Here is a 19,704-nt window from a genome sequence, read left to right as displayed (position 1 = left end):
CATTTAATATTAATACAAAATATATTAAATATATACAAATTTTTAATTTAAATATATACAAATTTGAGTATATAACTGAAGTTATATTTTAAATAATTTAAATATATTTTTAAAAATTTACATAAATGGAAAGGACAGTATTAATATTACGAAAAAAAGGTCCCATTGACTTAAAACAATTTTAATAGCAGCACGACAGTATTAATATACGAAAAAATTTTTATGGGCCCATAAAAAGCATTCTACGTATCACTAACAAATATGAGTCTATGTCACGTGGCTGCTAATCTATCACGTGATCGATTGCTCATACACATTTGGACGGAAGTCTCGTGATCTAAATTACAGAGACCAATGGAAATCCTCAATTGCTTCAGGCAGACGCTTGACGTCATATCCGATATTTCAAAAAGTAGCGCGTCTTATAATGACAATTAAAGTACAAGACGATATGAAGATTATATAGATTTATGTTGCTTTATTGCTATCGTTCACTTAAATAACGCTGTAACACTTGCCACAATATATAACATATTGTCAATTATTATGTTCTTGGCGATCACCTATCAACTCTCGAAACATCCCATCACATGATCAACAATATTATAAGACGATCAAAGATCTGGGAATACATACACACGCACACACACATGTGCGTATACAAATGTGTATGTAAATGTAAATGTTAAGAGTACTTACTTCAGCTATTACAAAGGGATCACGTGACACGTCTTCCGCATATACAATCTTACAAAGTACGTTATTAGAAAGGAACTGAAAATCATCGAAACTGCGAAACCCATGATAATTTCCTTAGTAGTAAAAAAAGAAATCCATCATTTACAATATAGGTAATATCGCATCTAAAAACGGGGTTTAAATCGAAGCTTTATTGATCACATTAACAATATTTTGCTCTATTCAATCGACATTGAGGACAGGTGACAATAGCGAATACGTTATCCAATATCCCGGATGTAATTCGATGAGATTAAAGATATACCTCTTTTTGTTACTGTACGTAATCATGTACCGATAGATAAACGCGTTGTTTTGCTCGCGTTCCCTCGTCAATCGATGATGCGATAACTCTCGAGTTATAAAAGTGTTATTGTACTGAGAGAAGGGAAAGGATACATCGGGCACACGGTGATGAGATCACACGTCTCCGAAATGCACGTTAGATAATACTTTGGTAATATACTGGCGACGAGTAATCGAGACAGCGTGTTTAGCGGCTTACGAAGCGACGTCCGCAGCTAATATAATCGATCACGGGAGAATCGCCGCACTGAAATTCCGTATCCATCACGAGGTGATGTCAACGGAACATTCGAAGGCGAGTTATGTGTGCACTTACTGTAACCTGCGAGCCTGATTTCCTCCCTTTAGCGTTTAATTTATCTATGAATCTAGTCGTGTCTCTATTGTGCATCGCAAAAATTGCGTTCACAAGTTTACTGTGCTCCCTATCGAAAGAAAATCCTCTTATGCGAAATCGTTTTGTCAATTTCTGCACGTTGAAATTAATTTGACATTATAATCTTGTCACACGGTATACTTTTTGTTTCCATCTAATTATATTCTCACTAAATAATTTTATGTAATTATCAGGAAGCAAATTAAGAATATCATACCGTAAGACAAGAATCTTACTCAAGTGAGATTTTATCATAGAAAAGGTATCTCCGCACGCTTTATTTCACCGTATCCGCTCCTATAATCAAAATTTTGAGCTTTTTTCTGTTGCAATTCTAAATTATATAGTTTACTTTAAAAATTTTTGTAAATCCATTAATCTCCTATGTATTTCTGTATGATACCTCATTTGAATGGTGGACTGAATGTTTTTTCCTTCTTGTTTGTTTTCTTATTCATTGAGTTAAAGCAGCAGAGTAGTAATACCACCGTATATTGCCCCGGTTTGTTTATTTCTCGATCAGATGAAAATATGACGTTTCTCGGTTTGCAACGTGCAACTATCAGGCAATATATTACCAGATTAATCACACCGAATTAACAACAAGCGAATATGGTGTTTAGCATCTCATGTAAGGATAGTCGTATTCTCGTAAGGGCGCGAAGGTCTCTTTAATACACTGCGGGGACATCCAGCGAAGAGGATAGTGAGGACCGCCGGCTTTGTCATTTGTACCGGACATTCGACTGCCACCGAATGGCTGTTGACCGACTACTGAACCGGTCGATTTATCGTTGATATAAAAATTACCGGCAGTATATTTAAAATCTTCAAGTGCCTGCTTCGCCCATTTTCTGTAAAAATATACATATAAGACAAATATACGTATGAGACTACAATTCACTTTATTACAATGCATTATATCGTTGAACCAGCATAAAAGTTTTGAGAATTGATCAGAGTTCAATATAAAAAAAATATTACATCACTATACTACAATCTTATTCTGGCTTATAATATACAGATACAACTTTAGAGAATCTAACGTGCGATTTAAAATAGAAGCTATAATTGTATATTTTTGCTTCAATTCTTTTACACTCACAACGTAACTTGTACAATTGATTAATTTTACTTACTCATCTTGTGTAAATATCGCTCCAGTTAAGGCGTAAGGTGTTGATGTTTCCACTAACTTTACCGTCTGATCCAGCTCACAATCTTTGTAAACATATATTGTTAACACCGGGCCGAATATTTCTTCTGTCATTAGTTTTTCTTTCGGATCTTTGGATTGTACTATTGTCGGTTCGATAAAATATCCGCACCTGAAAAGACACATCTTATCTCAATATGATGTATACATTAAGATAATTATTATGTTAATAATAATTGTAACAAAACATACGAATCATCATAGCCTCCACCGCCAAGAATTTCCAAATTGGGCGATTTCTTCGCGTACTCGATGTAATCGGAAATTCGTTTGAACGCAACGGCATCTATAACAGCGCCGGTGAATATAGTGAAGTCTCGAATATCACCGATTGTGAGTTTTTGACGAAGAGCTAAGAGGTTGTCTTTTATCTGGAACAAAAGTTCAAAATTACATGGATGTGCATTTCCAAAGAATTTAATAAAGCGACTTACTAGACTCACCTCGCACCATAGAGATTCTGGTACATACATTCTACTGCAAGCGGAACACTTCTGTCCATTGAACTCGAATGCACTTCTTATCGTCGCGTAAACAACCGATTCCACATCAGCACTTGAATGGACAAAGTGATAATTCTTGCCACCGCACTCACCAACTAATTTCGGGTAGTTCCTGTATTTGGAAAGATTCTGACCAATCTGGATCCATAGACGATTAAACGTCGGCACCGAGCCAGTGAAGTTGAGTCCGGAGAGATGAGGCGAGGACGTGATGGTATCGCCGAACACAGGTCCTTCGCAAGGAACAAAATTCACCACGCCGGGTGGCACCCCGGCCTCTCTGCATATCTTAAAGATCCACCAGTTGGATAATAACGCAGTGTCGGATGGCTTCCAGAGTACGGCGTTACCCTGCAATCGCGGCATGCACGTCGACACGTGCGTATTATTATTAGCGCGTTGCTTTGATCGTGACGCTAGCCTCGATTAAAGCGCTGTCAGTATGGTTTGCAAATTACAAACCATCAGTGCCGGCGTATAGCTGAGATTACCGCCAATTGCGGTGAAGTTGAAGGGCGACACAGCCGCTACGAAACCATCCATACCGCGATACCTCATCGAGTTGAGGGTCTGAGCCGGTGAGATTGGCTGGTACTTGAGACTCTCCTTCACGAAATACGCATGCATTTTGAAAAAGTCAATCAGCTCCGCCGCGCTGTCGATCTCTGCTTGGATCACGGTTTTACTCTGACCAAGCATGGTGGCAGCGTTAAGATGTTGCCTGTACTTGGTTGCCATCAAATCTGCTATCCTCAACCACATCTCTAACCGCTTCTCGATTGGACATTTCTCCCATTCTCGCTGCGCCTTCACCGCGACGTCAATCGCTTTCTTCACAAGCTGCGGCGTTGCCCAGTAATACTTGGCGACTTTTTCCTTGTGATTATGTGGCTGGAAAATTCATGATTATCTATGATCTATGTAACAAAGGACAGTCTATAAATCACGCAAAGAGTTCTGCTCTTCATGAGTACTCAGATAACATCGCATGCATGTTACATAAGGTATTTAAAAGATATCTTTTAAATATATATTATGCAACATAAATGTTATCTAGGTAAGCGCGATTAAGATAAAACATACCATGACTTGATATCTGCATAGATTGGTCTTGATCTCCTCATCTCCGATAACTAATGGCACCTCCTCGCATTCGCTGCTCATCTTATCCAAGACTTTCTCCAGCTCCACTCTTTCTGGACTGCCCTTCTTGTAGCTAAGAACCGGCTCATTCTCCAGTGGAAAGTCCGGCGAGTTCGACACCGGAACTATCGATCCCAAACATCTGGTGCCGACTCTATCGAATAATAAACAATGCGTCAAGAAAAGGCCCACACTTGAATAGATAGTGCCGACAGATAAAATCTGAAGAGTCCCCTTAAGAATCTTGTCGATATGATCTTCAAATATTTATTCGTCTGCTTGTGGTAAAGTCTTGAGTTAATAGTCTTATCACTCTTGTTAAATATGCACTGGCATTTGCACTGGAAACGAGCCTCTTATTTACATATCAATGTCCCATAAGCAACACTATGATCGGTAGCAAAAATTGCGTTTTTTTAGAATGGTCATGTATCTTTTTTAATGCATCGTATCGTGCGCTATCAACTAGTAAATAATAATTATTAATTATATATGGATTGATAAATATTATTAAATTATAGCATAATATAACATAATAAAAGAATATCTATACACATTCGCGTGAATATATGGAAAAAGAATGCTTATGATAATTTATGTTTATTTAACCCTAATTAGCGCGGTGTTATCGGTTTCATGTGATAATTATGACAAATTATTTTTACTGTAACTTACGTATTACATCAAAATGTCGCTTTTACAATATTTCATTCCACATTCAAATAGTCGAAAATCTAATATTTTTTTTAGATTGTAAATTATTTTGATTGTTAATTATTTTCAAAGATCATAAACATTATATCAATACATAAAAAATGAAAAATTTGCAATGAATATTAACATCTGAAAAAGGTATTACTCGCAATCAAAGATATTTATGTGCTTTTTTGCTCCGCAATAAGGATACTAAGTATACATCTAATTCTATCTTCTTTGAAGCGAAGTGGACTTCGAAGGATGTCGAAGAAGAAAAATGGTCATTATATCTTCAAATAATTGAGGATTTAATCGCAAGAATTGTAAATCAGTGCGAGGGGATAAACGCCAAAAGAAATCTTGAAAAGTGTATTCTTATCCCTTCTCTTTAAATGGAAAGGCCAGAAGCTGAAAAGAAAATACAACAAAATAATAGTACCTACAAAATAAAAATGAAGAAAAAGATAACAATAAAAAAATAAAAATTAGAATAATAAACAAATTATAAATAAAAGAAAATTTAGAATTCCGAGTTCAAATCTCAGTCGAGACTCCGTTAATTGTCCTTTATAGAAGAAAAGGAGAACAAAGAGACGGCTCTCTCTAGATAGTACACTAAAAATAAAAAATTTGTTCAACTAACTAAACACATTTAATTGTTTGCAGATTTGGTAACATTGAACAATTTGTTAGACAGACTATGATTAAATTCGATTAAATAATATTTGTTGAATTAATCAAATCTGCAAACAACTAAATGTGTTTAGTTAGTTGAACAAATGTTTTTTTATGTACCAATCAATGCTATCGCGAGCGTCATAATGATGGTCGCGTGACCATTAAAGCCACTGGCGCATCTGATTCGCGAAACAATTGATGACATGAGTTACACCAAAAAGTATTTAAATATCCTCAAGACATATGTGTAGATAAAGAGATAAAATAGCCGCTATAGTCAATACCGAGCGACCATAGTGTCAATTATCGGAGCATCTCTTACGTTTGAAGGATCCAAATGATCTGTTTTTATCGAAAAAAACGTCTCTAAAAACATATAAAATACTAAAAAAAAAAAAAAAAAGAAGTCTGTAAAGCGCCAGATTTAGAGTACCGATTTTGTTATAATTTTCTCTTATATCCATTTCTCCAATGGATTAATTTTAATCTCAATGTAATTTATGTTTAAGAACTTTTAGTTCTAAGAATTCTAAGGAATGTCCATTCCTATTAATGTAGATTAACTTTAATCTTGATTTAATTTTCTTTTTCTAATTATAAAAATTATAAGAATTATAAAGGATAAAAGATAAATTAAATCAAAATTAAAGTTAATCTTGATTTATTTGAAAGAAATGTATATTAGAAAAAAAATTAACTTAGAATTAAAGTTGATCTACATTGATAGAAATAGGTCTTACTCGAATTGTAAGAAGTGCAAAAATTTAGGCCCATAAGACGGAATATTATAGAAGTAGTGTAACAGTCGTAAACTTAATGTTAAACGCGAAACTAGATAAAAAGATATAGAAAAAGTGTTTATTAATTAATATTCTAAGGTCCTTTAAGAATACAAAAAAAATCAAGTAAAAAGGAAATGAAAAGAAAATACAACAAAATAATAGTACCTACAAAATAAAAATGAAGAAAAAGATAACAATAAAAAAATAAAAATTAGAATGATAATAAACAAATTATAAATAAAAGAAAATTTAGAATTCCGAGTTCAAATCTCAGTTGAGACTCCGTTAATTGTCCTTTATAGAAGAAAAGGAGAACAAAGAGACGGCTCTCTCTAGATAGTACACTAAAAATAAAAAATTTGTTCAACTAACTCAACACATTTAATTGTTTGCAGATTTGGTAACATTGAACAATTTGTTAGACAGACTATGATTAAATTCGATTAAATAATATTTGTTGAATTAATCAAATCTGCAAACAACTAAATGTGTTTAGTTGAACAAATGTTTTTTTCAGTGTAGCAACCTTACGAAGTCAATCAAGAACGTACGATATGATTGACGAAAAGAATGAACAAAAAAGACCAACCTTATCACTTTTTTTCTTCTAAGAAGAATCATTTTTATAGACATAAGTTTTTCAGTTGGCGACACAAGTCGATATAGGTATTGTTCTATTTTTTATTACTCATGGAATTTCAAGAAAGATAGAAACGTATTCCAAGAAAGGTAATTGTTTGTGTTAACTTACATCTCTAGATGACAAAATCTGAGAGTAGAACATTTTACAGATTTTATCAACAATATTCTAGTGAAAAATATAATAGAATCTGTTGAAAAACTAGGTGAAATGTATCGTTTAAATAATGGATTACGAAATGACAAATCATGCCGGTTTTTGCTGGCAATTCTTTGAACATAGTTGACGTCAAACTGCCGTGATCGGCAGTGACATTTCGAAATCTTTTGGCAAATTATTAGCCTATCGCCAACATTTCGCTTAGCCCGTTTCTATTAATATAGATTAACTTCAATCTTATTCAACTAATTCTTCATCTTTTTCTAGAATTCTTAGAATTCCAATTCTTAAAAAGACAAAGAAATAAATTGAACTGAGAAAATTAATCTTATAATAATAATGGAATCAGATCTAAAATAGAAAAACAAAAATCAGTAAGCGATTCTTATATTCAAAAGATTTCATCTGTCAATGCAGATGAATCTTTAAATATACCTACATTGATCTACCAATTTAATTTACTCTTCATCTGTTTTTCTTAGAACTAGAAAAAAATAAAAAATAAGTTAAATCGAAATTAAAGTTAATCTATATTGACAAAACGATCAAAAACGTGGCTTCAACTAAACTCGTGATTGCATGATTCAACTGGCTTTAATCCAATCGGCAAAAGCTCCGTAGCGGAAACTTTGAACGAATTTATTATCCTTATCTCTCAGATTTTTCCATATTCAAACAACACAAGGAACCACACAACAATTCTATTGATGAGGCATATATTTTATCACAAGTATTGTCACTCTAAAATTATGTTGCACCGTAATTTTACCAAACGAGCGACGTAAACAAATTCCAGCATATTTTTATGCCTCGCGAAATCATTGCATCATGCATACACATTGACATCTGTAGACATTGTCAGGTCTAATTCGACGAGACTATTGACAACTATACCTACGTCGCTCACAAATGATCGATGAACTTCCTTTCAAAAGGAAGCGGCCGTGTAGGGCTGAGCGAAAGATCGCGAGTTGGGTTATATTCCAGAGGGACGCGTGTTTTGCAATTCGCGATACGATCGACATCGTCACCCGGATGGTGAACGGAAAACGGAGAAGGACGATATTGTGCGAAGCCTACTCACTTTTGGGTATTCGCCAACAATGTCTGACGGCAAATCAAGCCCAACATCTTCCGGCGGAGACGGGGGGGACAGATATATTACACGGAAAGAGACAGACAGGGAGGGAGAGAGAAAGAGAAAGGGATGACGTCGGTGTGCGCCCTTCGTCACACACGACGACGTCGAAGGGTGAACAAGGTGCTCTTCTCGATTGTCGATGACAGGTCTCGTCGGATGTTCGGATCACCTTTTTCTTTACGCACTCAGTGCGCCGAATTGCCGAAACTGCGACAGAACACACGACCTGTCGATGCGAACACCGTGCCGTCAGACACCGCGCTACGTCGGAATCGGGTGACGAGTTCCCCACCTCTCACGAGAATACCCAGGGCCGTAATCAGCCGAAATGGTAGAAGGGTGAAGAGAAAGGATGACGAGTCACCGACAGCGACGTCCAAGTTCTAAATTAAATTTTCACGACGAATTAGAACCTTATATCTTTTTAACACGCGAGAAACCAAGCGAGAAACTCTGACTCATTGTTCATTAATAAATATTAATCCTCGGTTATCTACTGTTACCCTAATGTTAATCTGCTATATATTTGATCATCGATTTATCACTGACGAGACCTGTGGAAATTATTGCACAATTTCTTTTTTATGTTTAAATATTCAAAAATAAAAAAATAAATCGTAAATCCTTTAGATCTCCAAAAATTTTTTATTTAATTTTTATTGTTAATTATTTTTGCTCTTTTTGCATGTCCTTCATTCGTATCTCTCATATTAAGTGTGGGAAAAAGTTCGTGGCGTTTTTCCCGTTAGACGGCATTAAAAAACGCCACGAACTTTTTCCCACATCTAATATTTGCTAATTATACACACATCGTTCCTAATAGCACAATTATTTGACTTGACGCAAATATTAGCTCGATGTATCACTAATGTTCAACTTATACTATCAATAAATTGCTCCTGAGAAAAACATACTAAATTTTAATCAAAATTTATATTTGAATAGTACTAAATAAATATTTACTTAAAGTAAATAAATATTACTCCATACAAAAAGTTATAGTTAAATCAGATTAATTGTTTTTGTATCAAATAAATATATCTTTATATTTAATAAATATTTAGTTAATACAAAGTTAAACAAATGATTTATTAAAATTTAGTACATTTTTTATATAATTTTTTTTTCTTTAAATTATAAAATAAAACCCATTTCTCGATATCATGTTTCCAAAAGAACAAAATTTTTTAGTTTAGTGCATGACTGAAATATTCTCATGATAAATTGACTTGTTTCTGTATTTTCAGTTACAAAAGAAGAAACGAAAAAGAAAGAAAGAAAGAAATAATAAGTAAACTAACAATATTGTCAAGCTTTGTTCTTCATTCACGTTATTCTTGGAGCTCGTTTCTTCGCGCGTACTGCATGAACTACTTCTCATCCATTAGATTGATTCTAATCAAAATCAATGACAGTCGATCAGACCGTATAATACAAGCATTCTTTCAATGTAACGCGTTTATATCGTACAGGATGAGCGAAATAAGGGAAGACCAGATGAAAATTTAATCCCGAGGAAACTGAAAGCCAATATCTTATCTTGGATAGTAATTCAATTTGCGAAATGAATACATATACATCTTTTTCGATGCAAATTATCTAATTATTCTTTTTTTTTTCTTGTACTTTTAGGAGGCTTCCATCATTGAGCTCGTTGAGAGTCAGACTGCCTAATATTGAATTGTTAATAATACCTACCGACTCGCATGTACATCGTTGCAAACAATCGTATTTAAATGCCAAATGTGTCGATGTGCATACGGACAATTGATTACAACGTAGATAAGAGATCTTTGTACCAGTCTGACATACATTCAAGAATTCAAGACTTTTCAATTGCATGTAAAACTTCAATGTCAAAATTAAAGAAACATTAAGAAGATTAAACTTCACGCAGAATTCTAACTTCCTAATTTTTTTCGAGAGTAAACAATCAGAGAAAGCGTGCGACAAAATAAAAATGAAATAGAAAAAAAGAATAGTAAATATTATATAATTATCGTACTAAAATATAATACAGTCAATTATTTTAGGTGCGCATTACTAATGCACACATTTCAAATGCAAATTACTAGTTTTTCTGTTATCAGAATGTCTATACCACAAGCGATTTCAATCTTAATGATTGCAGCGATTTTTCTTGATTGATCTGACTGTAGCGCAAATAAAAATAAATACTAGAAAATATTTGATTTACATTAAAAGCAATCGATAACGCCGACAAGAGAATCAAACGCTATTGTATTCCAATAATGCTTGTCACGGAGATTTCGAGTTGCATATACTCCGCATTCGTCACGCATCGTTACTTCTAATCATAAAGAATAGTGCGAATAAGTCGTTGAAAAGAACAAGAAAAAAAAGACGAGTCATCTTTAAAAAAAGTTCATCTACACAGTGGAAGGCTAGAATGCATTATGTAAGATGATTCATTTTTAAACAAAATGTCGTCGTTGTTTACTGTATGTGAATATTTGCACGCGCATATAGATGCATATTTTAAAATTACAATCTTTTTTTGAAACCGAGCGTATTTAACTCATTATTTGTTTCTTTTATCTTACATCTTCAGTTCTTGAAATAATAAAGATGTCCAAATAACAAGAACTCACATCTTCTGAAATTGTTATCATCAAAGAGAGAATAAATAATTATTTCAGATTTTTGAAAACCCATTTTGTGAAATGCACTTTGTGAAGTCGTCAATTCTCCTCTTGTTGCATTTGGAGCTCGCGTAGAAGTTGCGCTCTTTGCTTTTCCAATTCGTCCTCGGAGAGTTCGTGGTGTTCGTTATTTTCTGTAACGGAACCTTCACTGTGAATAGAAGGCCTTCTGTGCTTCTCCTCCTTCCGTTTCCTTTCCGGAGATTCTTCAGAGGATGGAAGACCGGAGTGCGAGCGCTGTGAAAAAAAATCAGGAGAAACGTGATAAAATTTGGAAACTTTCTTTGAAGAATCTTAATATTATTAATACGTACGGAATGGCTGCGGCCTCTCTTCTTCTTATTCTTCTTCCTCTTGGACTTCCTCGTTTCTGATTCAGAACTGTCAGACTTGCTAGGAATACTGGGTGAATGTGACTTGTGTCGCTTTCTTCTCAAGCCTTTTTCACTACCTTCTGACTCCTGCCAAGAAAAAAAAACAATTTTGCACTTTTTCAGAAATGATGAGGAAATGACTATTTTCTATAACACTCACACTGTGCGAACGCGATCGTGATTTGCGCTTCAATTTTTTCGCCTTTTTCTTCTTACTTCTGATATGATGATGACTGCAACTTTCTTCAAGTTCGTGCTGATATTCCTTGAATATCCGTATTCTTTCGCTCTCCAAGGTAATCGCCTTGAAATCTTGTTCTTCTTCGATTTTCGATCTCACGTCCTCCCATGCCATTTGATAGTCTACATTCAAAGTCTTCAGCAAATTCTTGAAACCAGTCTCCAGCTTCTTGAATTTTCGCGTTTCTTCCTTGACACGTTCTTTCTCACGTGCCTCTGCTTTCTCCAGCAATAAATTATACGTTAATTTAACATTACCTGCATCTAGAGTCGCGGACTTTCGGTCTTCGCATACGACCGTAGCGAATTCCTCGAAAGTCGTGTTCACTTGCACCTCGAAATTCTTGTCTTTGAGTATCTCGCGAATGATTTTCTTCTCATCATGGAATCGAGACTTTAAGTCTTCAACATAGAATTTAAAAAGGTCCAGCGGACTTGAGCCTGATTGCCCAAGCATAGCCGAAAATCGAAGATCGGCAGATAACATTGGGTATAATTCTACCCACAGCGACATCGATGTGAGTTTGCCTTGTTCGTGTAGTTCATCGAGTAAATACTGAAATAATTTTTTATTATATAAAAAATCGAAGTATTCTCATCTTATTAGTGTAACATAAAATATTGAAATACATAGGAATGGGAATAACGCGTTACATTTTTCATAGTAATGATTAGATAATGGCGTTACAATTTTTCCCATTCCTGCTCCAAAACATAATTATAACAATTAACAATGAAATTGAAAATACTTTTGACACTCACTATGAAACCATCTCTGTTTTTCCTTTCTTGCCGTTTTCTACGTTTCTTTTCGCATTCTTTTTCTTCTTCTTCATCCTTCTCTAATTGACGGATGTGATTTTCGAATACAATCAAGGCGTCCTCTTTGTCCATCTCCAACAAGTCTGCATCTTCCGCAAATGCAGGATATTGCAGCAACAATGCCTGCGCTTCCTGCCACGTAGTCCTGTACGTCACGTCCGTCATTGTATCCAAAACTTGCGCTAATCTTTTGGTATTTCTCTTCTTCAATTGTTTCGCCTCTTCTTTCTCGCGTTTCGCCAAATTGAAGATAACATCCTCATAGATATCCCGGCGATCCGAATCCCCAACCGCTCTCCAAACCTCTAAATTACCAAACATCTCTTCGCATTTGTAATATTTAGTCGTGCTTACCATTCTATCATTTTCTAATAGGAATTGTTCTAAATCCTCCTTGGCCTTCTTCAATCTGTCAAAAATACGTTGTATTATTATCCAATTAAATTGTATATAAATGACAAAATAAGGAACATTATGTAGTTCCATGTAAGAGTGAGGATATACTTTCTATATTTGTCTAATCGACAGGTCACAGTTCAAATCTCATATATAAACAGAAAAAATTTCGTAATCCGTTCCGACTTAGTAAGAATTACAGAGGAGTTCTTTAGATCTGAATGACTCTTTAACTCACATATAAGGACTGATATAATTCCCCCTCCCTCATTACTGTTAACATAATAATCATATCTACCTGAGTCTTTCTTGCTCGCGCTCTTCCTTCAATTTCTGCGTCTTGTACGAATGGAAGGCTTGCTTACGTTCATTTAATTTCTTCATCTGCGGATATCTAGGATCGTTCTGAATCAGTTTGACTGCCTGTTCCCATGTGGCATTCGATGGAACATCCCTCTCCCTCAGTAATTCTTTGAACGCCTCGATAGCTTCCTTCTTATCCTTGAATTGCATTTTGGGCTCGGGTGTACTGGTGCGGCTATCATTGGCCGAACCCATCGCGGAATTACTATCTTCGTCCGGTTTCGTGGGAGGCGTCGGAATATTAATTGCTGCGAGGGTCGCGGCCATCGCTTGCTCGATAGCCGACTTCCCTCCTGATTCTGGTGTACTGGTTTGCGATATAGTCGGGACATTCGGTGACAAGTGTTGCATTGCTACAGGAGCCATGTTGCTAAAAAGGAAGATCAGAATGAATGTATAAAAAATTTCTGAAATATTAAAAGACAATTTACAATTTCTATATTATTTTTTTACTCACGAATTTGTGGCATTTGCCACGACCGCTGCAGCAGCCGCCGCAGCTTCCTCGGCTATAATTCGCGTCTTCAGCTCTTCCAACTCCGGCGGTATTGTCCATCTGGACTCCTTAGTGTTTACATTGTGATAATACACCTTGCCATTCTCTGACTTATATTCTTTCCAAGGACATTGTGACAACAACAATTCGCTTGGAGTTTTCAGTTCATCCGGCTTTTCCCATAACGACTGCTTCGTCACACTGTTATAGTAATATGTTCTGCCATCAGGTGCTTTGTGCTCACTCCAGTCTGTTTTCTTCTCTGTTGTGGAAGTAGACATTGTTGTATTGGCATCGCTGTTGATAGGCGAAGGAGGAGGAATTCCTGATGCTGTTATTTGTGGTGATGCAGCTATAATATAAAGAGAGCTATTTGAGCAACGGGATTCGTAAACCAACATGGATATTTAGCAATGGATATTAACCTATGACTCCAGCTTCTTGAGGAGGTGCCGTGGTGATAGGAAAAGTAAAACCTGGCGGAGGTATGGAAAACTGAGGTGGCATTATACCCGGAGGACCTGGTGGCAAACTGGGAGGGGGAATAAATGGTGCCGCAGGCATAATAGGTGGCACAAAGCTAGATGCAATATTTGGCGTCGCCGATGGAAATCCTGTTACAGCGGCAGGTGGTGGGATACCATCGTTTGAAGCCTAGTAATGTTTATATTGTCAGTCAGATGGTCAGTAATTTTGAAAAGCGTAACAATGGCTACGTTCAGCAGAGAAAGCAGCTTTGTAGCTGTTGTAAAATACTTCAATATGATTAATTTATACCATTTTATTTTAGCGCCATAAGAAATAAAAAACAAGGATTATATTGAAAAATTTTACATAGCTGCAAAGCTTTCTCTGTTGGGAGTCAACTATGTAACTCTTCCCCTAGGACATAAAAAGTGAAAAATATTATATATGCATGTATATACATATACACACATATGAAAAATATATGTATGTATATATCAAAGATATAAGGCCTGATCTTTCTTCCATATCCCATGCTTAAACTTCTTGCATAGTTTTTTATCTTTTTTCTCCAATGAAAAAAAAAGAGAAGATAAACCATGTAAGAAATTCAGTCTTAGAATATAGAAAAAGAATAAGCTTATAAAGTACGGACTGTGTACCATCAGTATCTAAATAATGTATTGATGTATGTGGTTAACAAAAATGAGAGAAAAAATATGAAGACATAAAACCAATTTCTCTCTTTTTCTAAGATATTGTGATTAGTTGTATGTTGTACAAAAAGATATCTGTTTTTGTATTTTTTCATTTTTGATCAATCTTACACGGATGACGCAGTCAAATAAGCAAAAAGTATTCTGGAACATTTCAACAAGATTGCAACAATATTGATGCAATATTGCTGGAATGTTTTAATACATTCCTTGCTTGCTGGATGTTCTATGTCTTCAATACATACAAAAAATATTAACTCTTCAGTTTCCACTTTAGGCAAAAAGTTACTTGATTGATCTGAACGCAGCCAATGTCTCTTATCAATGCTACGACTGGCTCCTAGTTGTGCTTCTTGTTCCTTCTTTTCCTTTTATCTCGAACAGAATTTATCAAAAAGAAATGAAATGAAAAAAATATTGCTGCGAGCCGGCATACTCTAATATACATAAACATTATTACTATTATTATTATTTAGTATCACACTAATGATTATTGTTATTCGTTGTCGCGTATTACTATATTAAAGGATTATTTAAAGCGGACAAATAAACTTTTGAACGTAATCTCTACAGTGTTCATTTCAAGTCAAGAGGTTGGTTACCAGTTACACTTATAGATTGTAACTCGATCTACATGCCATTTGTTTAGAGATCGCTGAGTAGAATTCCGCAAGATACAATTTATAATCGTTCAATCACAACTCGATCACATTGATAATTAATATATCGTGCGTAAAATTTTAATTCACAATCATTCGTAACTCATAACATGAGTTTGATTGCCGAATGCCGAGCTTGTATTTCATGCTTGTACTATACATTTACGTTCACTTGCGCCCACTATAAATTTTTCAGCGATATATTCTGCGATATATAACGATAAATTCTGTATTATCGACTGAAAGTAAAACAATTGGAGTTAATTTGAATAATCAAAAGATCAGAATTTGTAATATAATTTAAATATCTGATGGGAAAAAAATCAGTCTAACGACAAATAATAAATAATAAATAATAATAGTTATGTATCTTCTCTTTAAAGATTAAAAATAAAATTCAAATTCAAATTTAATAATTATATTTAAGAGGAAATGTTTCATAATAAAACAGAATTAGTTTATGGATATTTATAATTATTATTAATTTATACAATAATAATATAACAATTATTATTTGTTTAATGAATGTTCAATGATTGAAGAATGGTATAAAGGTACTCCTTGTAAAGTATGAGAGTTGGCGTTGTCAATTCGTACGACGACATAATCACCAGCCTGTATCTCCCTTGTCGTAGTAGAGTGTTGAACAATTGGAATAGCTGTAGATGGTAGAATAACTCTTATATTACCATCGTTTCTACCTTGTAATTGTTGATCAGATCTCTTGCTCGTCTGTCAATAGAAAATATATTCACTATAAAATTTATTACTCTTCTAAATATATATGATATGATGTATCACTAAAAAGAAATATTTGCATACTTAAATATATTAACAAAAATTTGATATACTTTTCCGTAAAGCATAAGATTAAAGTGGAAGGATAAAAATTATGATGAAAAGATAAAGAAAAAGGTGCTACACAAAAAGAGGTGTTACTTTTTGTTGTAATATGTATGTAATAAAATTGGCAAAATACTTACTCTCTCCACGAGAACAAGTTGATGCTGCCCTATCTGTGTTTTATTTAATTTTTCTACTTCTTTTCTATATAATGCGATCATACGATTCATACGCTCTATCTTTATATGCATTTCAATGTCATCCTTGTATCGTCTGTGTGCCGTAGTTTTCTGAAGAACATAAAAATATTTATAATATATGTAATTATGAAATAAATTATAAACTTTAATGACAAATCATTTTGATATCAATTATCTAAAATAATTGTATAATATAAAAATTATACCTCACGCATGCTATAGGCATATAAAAATGCGTTATTGTATTTAACTTCTTTTATTAGCGACAACGTGTCTTGAAACTGCTCCTCAGTCTCGCTGCAGAACCCAGCAATAAAATCGCTAGAAATGTACACATCTGGGAGAATATTACGTATATGATACACTAAATCTAAATATGCTTCCCTGGTATATCCTCTTCGCATTCTTTCCAAAATTACAGAGTTACCGCTTTGTGCAGGCAAATGAATCTGTTTACAAATGTTTGGTCTTTCAGCTATCAAGTGTAATACTTCATCAGGAAAATCTTTGGGATGAGGCGATGTGAATCTGTAAATCAATGAGATTACTATATATTAATATGTAAAGACGGCGAAAATTAATGCCGCTTAATAGATTTATACCTTATTCTTATTTCCGGATTAATTAAAGAGACTTTGTCTAGAAGATCGCTAAATCTTAAACCACCTTTCTTATTCTTATAAACCGTTTTGAAACCTTTAGCGAGCTGAGTCTCCGTGTTAAGTGATAAAATAAATTTTGATTTCGATAAGTCTCTGTAGCTGTTTACATTTTGCCCCAGCAGAGTTATTTCCTTTACGCCTTGATCTGATAATTGCTGGACTTCGTCAAGTATACTTGCAATTGGTCGTGATCTTTCTCTTCCTCTTGTAAATGGCACAATACAATAGGTGCACATATTATCACAACCTCTCATTATAGAACTGCAAATTATAGATATAAAATAAAAAGTAAAAGTTTATATACTTTTTAAAAATATGGAATATTTTAAAATATGTTACACATATGCCCCAGTGGAATCTTGATTGAGTCTAACTGGCATGACATCTGCATATGTTTCATCAAATGATAATAAAACATTAATAGCTGTTTCATCATCTGTTACTGCCAGAAGCCTTGGCAAATCCTTGTAACTATCAGGACCCGCTATTACATCTACCAGCTTTCCTCTATCTAATATTTTAGTCTTTAGACGTTCCGCCATGCATCCTAATGCAAATATTTATTCTTATATAAATCAAGAACTTAAATGTGAATTTCTTGATATTACCAAGTATTAATTAAGCTTGCCTAAAAGACCAATCTTCATAGGCAATCTAGAGATCCTCTTTCTCTTGTTTCTCACTCCGTTTAAATTCTCCAACTTATGCCATACCTTCTGCTCGGCATTGTCTCTGATAGAACAGGTAACTAATAATACAATATCTGCATCATCCAGACATTCCGTATGTTTATATCCATATGATTTCAATATCGACCATACTATATCAGCATCATTGACGTTCATTTGGCAACCGAAAATTTCAAAGTACACTAGCACGAACAAAGAAAATAAAAATGAAGCACAAAGTCAAATGATGAATATAAAACATAATTAGATGTTTGAGAAACCTTTTTGATTCTTGCCATGGATATTCTGCACATATGGAACAGGTTTTTCACTGGAAATATCAACAACAGATGAGCTCAAGAAATCCTTCAAGGAAGGTCCATTTCTGATATTCCTCATTGGTTTTTTATCTACAGTAGCTCGTTCAGTTGTATCTGCATTAATTGCTGATGCATGCGAAGACATAGGGATTGTTCCATGAATCTCACGACATGCTCGTGTCCGATGAGAATCTGTATATTTTCGTCGTATCAAATATTGTCTGAGGCAGTTCCTGTAGCATATTCCTCTCGACATATTGAAACTAAACCAAACGCCTAAAATAAAAATTTGGAGATGTTATGTGTTGAAAGTTGAAACATATGAGAGAGAACTACTGCATTATGAAATGAATCTTGATGAATATCTAAGCGTTAATATCCAGTTTAGATGATTCTTCTTCTTTGTCAGTATCTCCTGATTGACTTTCTGACTTCTCTGATGATGATCAAAGTGCCAGACTGTTAAATAGATCCGTAAATCAAGCAGAGTCGTTTAGTTAGTTCAATTTTTGCACCTAACGAGAGATGATTTTATAGGTTATGAAAGCCGGTGCGTATATATCACATAAGTGATAATAAAGACGTCTATATAAATTATAATGTAGAATATTCATATAATGTAAAAAACATGTGATTATAGGTCTAATCTTTGTAGATGTATTGTTATATTTCTTAAAATAAAATAAATAAATATATAATTATAAGTGGAGTAGAAAGAAAAAAATATGTATAAAAAAACTCAACTACAAATAAACTTAAGATCTGTTCTTTCTACACTTAAAACAATTAGAGAAAAAAGGAGCAAAGACGAAAACCTCTCAACGAAATCTTTCAAGAAACTCAGCTACGAAAACATGAGTCTTTATATACTCTGGTCAATGAAATTGTTTCGGGAAAAAAAGATATACAACGGAGGGATTCTGTCAATTTATTTATTTGCTTTTTTTCGAGATTTACTTATCGTTTTACCTAAAATATAAACGTAAAAACGGGACAGTCCTTTCAATATGAATCTCATCTATAATAATTATGACTAATACACGCTTTATATACAATTTCATATATACAATAATGCAAGTGTGCCGTCATCATCACTATTAGGTAGTGTGAAAAAACAGTGATTGCAACATTTATTAACGCATGAATAACACATTAAATAAGATGTATAATACAGATTCTATTTTCATTCCGTGCCGGAATTAGAAAAAAATTATATAAAAAAATGGGTGCTTTTCATTTGATGACACAAGTCGACACAAGCGTCATCCTATCCTTATTGATATTTCGAGAGTGACAAAGATAGAACAACGCTTGTGTCGACTTGTGTCATTAAATGGAAAGCAACCAATATGATTTAAAAGAGTATATTCTTTTCTATTTCTTTTTTAATTACATTGTTTTCACAAATTTTAATGAGAGAACATATTTAGCTTGAATTT

General features: G+C 34.2%; 2 protein-coding genes across 4 annotated transcripts; both read right to left on the bottom strand.

Annotated features, from left to right (window-relative positions):
• Positions 1-454: 454 nt before the first annotated feature.
• On the bottom strand, positions 455-8,393 carry LOC108689557 (delta-1-pyrroline-5-carboxylate dehydrogenase, mitochondrial). The gene is made up of 7 exons (XM_018196366.1): positions 8,322-8,393; positions 4,223-4,436; positions 3,602-4,030; positions 3,080-3,490; positions 2,829-3,007; positions 2,560-2,748; positions 455-2,274 (listed from the first exon to the last, which is right to left on the bottom strand). The coding sequence occupies exons 1-7, from the start codon at positions 8,366-8,368 to the stop codon at positions 2,040-2,042; spliced, it is 1,704 nt and encodes a 567-aa protein (XP_018051855.1). The 5' UTR covers positions 8,369-8,393; the 3' UTR covers positions 455-2,039.
• A 2,645-nt stretch (positions 8,394-11,038) lies between these two features.
• Positions 11,039-18,853, bottom strand: LOC108689581 (CDK5RAP1-like protein). Of its 3 annotated transcripts, XM_018196430.1 has the most exons (14): positions 18,227-18,853; positions 17,906-18,148; positions 17,617-17,824; positions 17,218-17,538; positions 16,822-17,143; positions 16,556-16,705; positions 16,131-16,304; positions 14,158-14,386; positions 13,694-14,084; positions 13,172-13,606; positions 12,418-12,886; positions 11,576-12,211; positions 11,356-11,502; positions 11,049-11,278 (listed from the first exon to the last, which is right to left on the bottom strand). In XM_018196430.1, exons 1-14 carry the CDS (start codon positions 18,519-18,521, stop codon positions 11,081-11,083), a joined length of 4,218 nt encoding a protein of 1,405 aa, XP_018051919.1. In that variant the 5' UTR covers positions 18,522-18,853; the 3' UTR covers positions 11,049-11,080. The 3 variants fall into 3 exon arrangements, with proteins under 3 accessions (XP_018051916.1, XP_018051919.1, XP_018051918.1); XM_018196427.1 differs by lacking the exons at positions 16,131-16,304; positions 16,556-16,705; positions 16,822-17,143; ... (2 more) ...; positions 17,906-18,148; positions 18,227-18,853 and adding an exon at positions 15,552-15,712 and having other exon boundaries at positions 11,039-11,278; XM_018196429.1 differs by lacking the exons at positions 11,049-11,278; positions 11,356-11,502; positions 11,576-12,211; ... (2 more) ...; positions 13,694-14,084; positions 14,158-14,386 and having other exon boundaries at positions 16,083-16,304; positions 18,227-18,541; positions 18,781-18,792.
• Positions 18,854-19,704: the final 851 nt, after the last annotated feature.

Source organism: Atta colombica, unplaced genomic scaffold (assembly GCF_001594045.1).
Source record: "Atta colombica isolate Treedump-2 unplaced genomic scaffold, Acol1.0 scaffold27, whole genome shotgun sequence".
NCBI lineage: Eukaryota > Metazoa > Arthropoda > Insecta > Hymenoptera > Formicidae > Atta > Atta colombica.
The sequence above is the reverse complement of the archived record's forward strand: the minus strand, read 5'-3'. Positions and strand labels throughout refer to the sequence as shown.

What these genes read in the sequence shown, in the direction of transcription:
- LOC108689557 (XM_018196366.1), bottom strand. Translation starts at nt 8,368, where the DNA reads ATGTTGGGCTTGATTTGCCGTCAGACATTGTTGGCGAATACCCAAAA. An exon ending in TATGCAGATATCAAGTCATG is followed by an intron (nt 4,031 to 4,222) that starts GTATGTTTTATC and finishes TGAATTTTCCAG; the next exon opens with CCACATAATCACAAGGAAAA. An exon ending in GGTGGAGGCTATGATGATTC is followed by an intron (nt 2,749 to 2,828) that starts GTATGTTTTGTT and finishes GTGTCTTTTCAG; the next exon opens with GTGCGGATATTTTATCGAAC.
- LOC108689581 (XM_018196430.1), bottom strand. Translation starts at nt 18,521, where the DNA reads ATGTCGAGAGGAATATGCTACAGGAACTGCCTCAGACAATATTTGATA. An exon ending in ATGCCTATAGCATGCGTGAG is followed by an intron (nt 16,706 to 16,821) that starts GTATAATTTTTA and finishes TATGTTCTTCAG; the next exon opens with AAAACTACGGCACACAGACG. An exon ending in CGCGAGCAAGAAAGACTCAG is followed by an intron (nt 12,887 to 13,171) that starts GTAGATATGATT and finishes TATTTTTGACAG; the next exon opens with ATTGAAGAAGGCCAAGGAGG.